The 7603-nt window shown below is 40.5% G+C and overlaps 1 protein-coding gene across 2 annotated transcripts in view; it reads right to left on the reverse strand.

The window, feature by feature from the left end:
- Positions 1-3891, reverse strand: part of LAMP3 (lysosome associated membrane protein 3) — a 72803-nt gene extending 68912 nt beyond the window's left edge. For both annotated transcript variants that reach the window (XM_089675581.1, XM_089675580.1), the window contains exon 1: positions 3793-3891. In XM_089675581.1, the coding sequence (XP_089531707.1) occupies positions 3793-3835 (43 nt within the window). In that variant the 5' untranslated portion in view covers positions 3836-3891. The remainder of the gene's footprint in view (positions 1-3792) is intronic.
- Between the last annotated feature and the right edge of the window lie 3712 nt (positions 3892-7603).

Here is a 7603-nt window from a genome sequence, read left to right on the forward strand (position 1 = left end):
ATGTGATGCAGCCAATCTTTGTAATTACAGCATTGTAAATAGAATGGCAACATGAAGGAAGCACGTGCTTCAGTGTTTATTAAGAAATCCTCAGACTCCAGAATAAAAAAAATAATAATCATAATAAATAATTTATATTATACAGATATAACCATACCGCCTAACAGTCCCAGGATTTTAACACAATCCCTCATGTGCCTCACTGACACCAAAGTCTCTGTACTCCCCTAAAAAGCACTAGTGCCCCCCCCCCCCCCCACACACACACACACACTAAACATAATGCCCCCTCCTGCACTATTGAAAATCAATGCCCTCCTTTTACCCACCACTGAACATCAATGTCCACTTCTACCCTCAGTGAGCACCAATGGCTACCTTTACCACCACTTAGCATCAATGACCCTGCACTGGGGTATTTTTCCTTCTGCTGGCCACTGATGCCAGACATTCTTTTTCCTTCCACTGACCACCAACATAGGGTATTTATTCCTCTTACTGACCACCACATTTTCCTCCCTCTGATCATAAATCCCATGTTTGTTTGGGTTTTTTTTTTTTGCTCCCCCTGGCCACCAGTGCCAGGCATTATGTTTTCCCCCCCCTTGATCACTGACATCTGGCATTTTTGCCTCCTACTGACTACCAGTGCTGGTCATTATTTTCTCCTGCAGACCACTGATGCATTTTGCCTTCTCCACATCAATGCTGGGCATGTTTTCTTTCCCCTGATCACCAATACTGGGCAGTGTCTGTTACTCTGACTATGGATGCCAGGTATTTTTTCCTCTTGCTGGCCAGCAATAAAAGGGCACTGTGACACACACTGCTAACTGTTGCACTATGTACATCGTGTTGTACATTACATAGTGCTTGCTCTCTACATTGTGTTGTACTTTACATAGTGCTTGCTCTCTGAATCATGTAGTACATTACAAAGTGCTTGCTCTCTACATCATGTAGTACATTACATAGTGCTTGCTCTCTACATTGTGTTGTACATTACATAGTGCTTGCTCTATACATCGTGTTGTACATTACATAGTGCTTGCTCTCTACATTGTGTTGTACATTACATAGTGCTTGCTCTATACATTGTGTTGTACATTACATAGAGCTTGCTCTCTACATTGTGTTGTACATTACATAGTGCTTGCTCTATACATTGTGTTGTACATTACATAGTGCTTGCTCTATACATTGTGTTGTACATTACATAGTGCTTGCTCTCTACATTGTGTTGTACATTACATAGCGCTTGCTCTATACATTGTGTTGTACATTACATAGTGCTTGCTCTCTACATTGTGTTGTACATTACATAGTGCTTGCTCTCTACATTGTGTTGTACATTACATTGTGCTTGCTCTCTACATTGTGTTGTACATTACATAGTGCTTGCTCTATACATTGTGTTGTACATTACATAGTGCTTGCTCTCTACATTGTGTTGTACATTACATAGTGCTTGCTCTATACATTGTGTTGTACATTACATAGTGCTTGCTCTCCCCATTGTGTTGTACATTACATAGTGCTTGCTGTATACATCGTGTTGTACATTACATAGTGCTTGCTCTCTACATTGTGTTGTACATTACATAGTGCTTGCTCTATACATTGTGTTGTACATTACATAGTGCTTGCTCTATACATTGTGTTGTACATTACATAGTGCTTGCTCTCCCCATTGTGTTGTACATTACATAGTGCTTGCTGTATACATCGTGTTGTACATTACATAGTGCTTGCTCTCTACATTGTGTTGTACATTACATAGTGCTTGCTCTATACATTGTGTTGTACATTACACAGTGCTGTACATTACATACTCCTGGCCAAAGTGTTTATTGTCTGAACAGTTGATGGCTTCTGAATAGTTTCTGGCTATTTTAATAACATTTTTCTTAAGTGTAGGCTTAGATAAAATCTTAGCTCTCTGGCCATATTCTGTTTTATTTTTTAAAGTAGATACTTTAGGTTTATGTGTGTCTGTGAACTTCTTGCTGGTGGTACATTAACATTTTTTTAGGTACAAGGGCTGCGGCATATTTGGACATTGTGTACTGCAAAGTGTCTCAGACTATATATAACTATATTAATTTAAGCCACGCCCAATATTAAGCACAATGTAGCCACACCTGTTTTTCATTGCGTGTTTTTCCCTTTCCAGGATGTCTTAACTGCTGTTGTTTGAAGGTATAATGTAAAGATCTATTTACAGACTACATGAATTGTAGTAGATACAACTCCATTATCTAATTTATTTGGAGAAAAATACATCAGCAGCTTAAAGCCAACCCATACATTGCTGCAGCGGGTTCCTTTAAAGCAGAGAGGCTATGGAGCACTTAGTTACCGTCCATGTGCAACCCCACCACCCCTGCAGGCAGAGCAAAGAAAAATCTGAGGCTGCATTCACACCTGATCATTTTTGTAGCTCGAAGCTCACAGCTCGAAGACACTCAATAAGCAAAATCCCATTCATTTCAATGGCCCATGTACACATCACATCTGCATGCGAGCAGGGCCATTGAAATGAATAGTATTTTGCTTGTTGAAGGTCTTCGAGTTTCAAGCTACAAAATGTGCATATGAACAAATGTCTTGCTGTGGCTATTGCATTTTGACAGTCAGGACAGCTGGTAAAATACCTAAAAAGAGGCGGCATCTGACAGAATGCAACCGCTGTTCGGCTGACAATTTTCTGCTTGTCAGGTGGAAAGGGGATGACAGAGTAAATTTTGGCTGGTTCATCAGGAACCGGCTGATATTTGCTCTGTGTAAGCCTTAGTTCCAACCCAACACTAAATTAGAGTTTTCAAAGGACTTAAGCCGGCCATACATGGGTCGAATTCCAAAAGAATTTTCTTTTGAAAATCTATTCTAAGAATTTTCATTCGAATTTCACACCATTAATGGGCCAAAGAAATGGCCAATTTTCGAGCGCCGATCAAATTTGAGTGATCGGCATGTTGGAGATTTTTTGAAAAACGAACTAATTTCTAATCAATGATGGGAGAATCGTGCGAGAAATCTAATTGAAAAAGAAATGGGCATGAGCTGTGACCTGGAAAGAAAAGAAAATTCTGGGCCACGAAAATTCTTTTCTGTAGCAAAATGAGGTGAAATTAAAGGCTTGGTTGGTCGAATTTCGAAATCAATGGTGGCACCATTGGATTAAAGAACACACAAAACGTTTGATTTTCTAAAGAAAATTTGTTCGCAATTCGACCCATGCATGGCCTGCATAAGGATCCGCTTTCACCACATGACAGTTATTGGGCCAGTGGATAGGCAGATAAGAGAGTCACTTGCACCTCTGTACCAGGAACTCGTGGTTTTTCCTCCTCTGGGGGAATAGGGAATACAAAGGAACAAGTAGAAATTATGTACTCCCTACATTTTCTGCTTTTATATTGAATTGTTACTTTGTCCTGAATGGGCAAATTACAGTTTGCGTTAAACTATTGTTGCCACAAGGAAGCAAATTTTATTGTTTGTTTCATTTTACATCATTCCATATTTACTCTACAGTTTTGAGTGTTTGATAAGCACATAAAAACTCAAATAGTTTTTAAGTTCAAGCTTTTATTTAGTTAGAACCTAACATTCCTTTGGTAATGAATGAGTACACAGTCCAGCAGCCACTTTCTAAGTAAAGTCAGGAACAGCAGAAACCACAATGCACTGAATATAAAATATCCAACTGTACTTTAGTCAATAAGTAGTATACGTTCATGTCCAAACTTTCTGCAGGTAGTAGAGGAATTGCAATCAATGAGCACTCACCTGCCAGGAGCAGGACCCCCCAGGTCATTGTGAGACGAATCATAGCTCAGTATCGGCAGTTTCACACACTGGAGAGAGATGTGTGCTCTGAAAAAAGAAGGAAGTTTGAGACTCTGCTGCACGTGACTTCAAGGAAATGAAGTTTTTACTGTTGGTTTCATTTTACATTATTCCCTTCCTTCTCTACATTTTTCTTTCAGTCTTTTTTTGATCAGAAAATAAAAACTCAAACTATTTATAAAACCACTTGCCCTCCGGAGAATTTACCCCCCTTAATCAACAGGCCTCGTTTTGCTACTCGGCGCTGTACTAATTCAATCAATAATTGCACGGTCATGCAATGCTGTACCGAAACGAAATTTATGTAATTTTTTTCGCACAAATAGATCTTCCTTTCGGTGGTATTTGATCACCTGTGCGCTTTATATTTTTCGTTGCATAAACAACAAAAGACCAAAAAATTTTAAGAAAAACTATATTTTTTACTTTCGGCTATAAAAAATATATAGTAAAGTCAAAGTTAGTTATAAATTTAAGCCAACATGTATTCTGCTACATGTTTTTGGTAACAAAATCCCAATAAGTGTATATTGATTGCTTTGTGTGAAAGTTATAGCGTCTACAAACTATGGTATAGATACAATTTACGCATTCTTTTGCTATGCAGCGCTGCACTAGTTTAACTGACAATTGCGTGGTCATGCAATACGGTACATAAATAAAGTTTATGTCCTTTTTTTTACACAAATAGAGATTTCTTTTGGTGGTATTTGATCACCTGTCTGCTTTTTATTTTTGGCACTATAAACAAATAAATGTTTTGAAAAAAAATATTTTTTGGGAAAAAAACTATATTTTCTCATTTCTGTCATAAAAAATATCCCAAAAATCTAAAATTTTGTCATAAATTTAGTCCAAAATGTATTCTGCTACATGTTTTTGGTTAAAAAAATCCCAATAAATGTATATTTATTGCTTTGTGTGAAAGTTATAGCATCTACAAACTATGGTATAGATAATGGAATTTACACAGCTTTTACTTTCTGACTACCTATCACATTTCTTGAGGTGCTAAAATATCAGGATAGTACAAACACCCCCAAATGACCCCTTTTCGGAAAGTAGACACCCTATGCTATCTAAAATAAATGGATGAAAAGTGAGCTCTCTAAAATCAGCGGCCAATGCACTCAAGGTAATCACAGCAAACCTCATAAGATAATAAATAAACAAAAGTGCAGCGCTAAATGTTAGTAGATAAATGAATAATAAAATGTCCCAAAAACATATTATAAACGCATGAATAAATAGTTCATAAAATATATAGGTAATCCACTTGATGTCGCAGTATACCAAGGCAAGTAGTTATTGGGGCAAATGATACAATTGCGCTCTCACCGGACGTGCATAGGTAATGCGCATGTAATCAATATCTAACCAAGTCACTTAGGAAGGCTGAATAGGTGAGCATCCATCTAAAGGTGGAAAATCTTGTCTTGGTGGTAAGTGATTAAAACTGCCAGGTCCAGAGGTCCCCTTAAGGTTGGATGGGTGCACAGACTGGATATAGGGCTCCCTCCCTCTGGTGGTAGTGGATAGTAATGGGATATCCTGGAAATTAATTAGCTCTTCCGCCATCCTCAAGGACTCATCCAACCTTAAGGGGACCTCTGGACCTGGCAGTTTTAATCACTTACCACCAAGACAAGATTTTCCAACTTTAGATGGATGCTCACCTATTCCGCCTTCCTAAGTGACCTGGTTGGATATTGATTACATGCGCATTACCTATGCGCGTCCAGTGAGTGCGCAATTTTATCATTTGCCCCAGTAACTACTTGCCTTGGTATACTGTGACATCAAGTGGATTACCTATATATTTTATGAACTATTTATTCATGCGTTTATAATATGTTTTTGGGACATTTTATTATTCATTTATCTACTAACATTTAGCGCTGCACTTTTGTTTATTTATTACCCTATGCTATCTGCTGAGAGGCATATTGAGTTCATGGAAGATTTATTTTTTTCCACAAGTTTCTGGAAAATGATAAAAACATTTTTTTTTTTTACACAAAGTTGTCATTTAAATTAGATATTTCTCGCACAAGCCATAGGTATATGTGAAATTACACCCCAAACTTCCATCTTTTTACTTCATGGGATGCATGGATTGCATTACAGTGTATAGGAGAGTGTATGGGGGACGCATTCAGTGCATTACGGGGTATAGGAGAGTGTATGGGGGGCACATGGAGTGTGCTATGGGGTAGAGGAAAGTGTGTGGGGGATGTATGGAGTGTGCTATGGGGTATAGGAGAGTGTATGGGGGACGCATTCAGTGCATTACAGGGTATAGGAGAGTGTTTGGGGGGCGCATGGAGTGTGCTATGGGGTATAGGAGAGTGTGTGGGGGATGCACGGAGTGTGCTATGGGTTATAGGAGAGTGTATGGGGGACGCATGCAGTGCGTTCCGAGTTTAGAAGAGGTTATGGGTTACAAAGATTGTGTTATGGAGAGTGTATGTGGGATGGATGGAGTATGTTATGGGGTGTTTATGGGAGACTCATGGAGTGTGTTAAGGAGATTGTATGGGGACGCGTGGAGTGTGTTATGGAGAGTGTATGGGGGCGCATGGAGTGTGTCATGGAGAGTGTATGGGGGCACATGGAGTGTGTCATGGGGTATAGGAGAGTGTATAGGGGACACAAGTAGTGTGTTAAAGTATAGCAGAGTATATAGGGATGCATGGAGGGTGATATGGGGTATAGGAGTGTGTTTGGGGACACATGGATTGCTCTGTGGGGTATAGTAGAGTGTATGGGGGACACATGGAGTGTGCTATGGAGGATGCATGGAGTGTGTTATGGGGTATTGGAGAGTGTAAGGGGGACGCATGGAGTGTGTTATGGGGTATTGGAGAGTGTAAGGGGGACGCATGGAGTGTGTTATGGAGAGTTTATGGAGGATGCATGGAGAGTGTTATGGAGACTGTATGGGGGACGCATGAAGTGTGTTGTGGAAGAAGCATGGAGTTCACAATGGGGAATAGGAGAGTGTTTGGGGACACATGGAGTATGTTATGGGGTGTAGGAGAGTGTATGAAGGACGCATGCATTGTGTTATGGAGAGTGTGTGGCGGACGCATGGAGTATGTTATGGGGTACGGGAGAGTGTGAGGGGGACGTATGGAATGCGTGGAGTATAAGAGAGTGTATGGGGATGCATGGAGTGTATTAAGGAAGAGAGTAGAATGTATAGGGGATGCATGGAGTGTGTTATGGGGTATAAGAAAGTGTATGGGGGATGCATGGAGTGCATTACAGGGTATAGTACAGTATATGGGGGGGGGCGCTTGGAGTGTGTTATGGGGTATTGGAGAGTGTATGGGGATGCATGGAGTGTGCTATGGGGTATAGGAGAGTGTATGGGGGGGCGCATGGAGTGCGTTACAGGTTATAGGAATGTGTACAGTGGACACTTGGAGTGTGTTTTGCAGAGTGTACGCTGGATGCATGGAGTGTGTTTGGGAGAGTGTATGGAGAATGCATGGAGTACGCTATGGGGTATATGAGAGTGTATGGGGGTCGTATGGAGTGTGTTACGGGGTATAGGAGAGTGTACGGGGGACGCATGGATTGCGTTATGGGGTATAGGAGATAGTATGGGGGACGCATGGATTGCGTTACGGGGTATAGTAGATAGTATGGGGGACGCATGGATTGCGTTACGGGGTATAGGAGATGGTATGGGGGACGCATGGATTGCGTTACGGGTATAGGAGATAGTATGGGGGACGCATGGATT

This window comes from Staurois parvus, unplaced genomic scaffold (assembly GCF_062004578.1).
Source record: "Staurois parvus isolate SC_StPar_1 unplaced genomic scaffold, SC_StPar_1.0 ptg000155l, whole genome shotgun sequence".
Classification (NCBI taxonomy): domain Eukaryota; kingdom Metazoa; phylum Chordata; class Amphibia; order Anura; family Ranidae; genus Staurois; species Staurois parvus.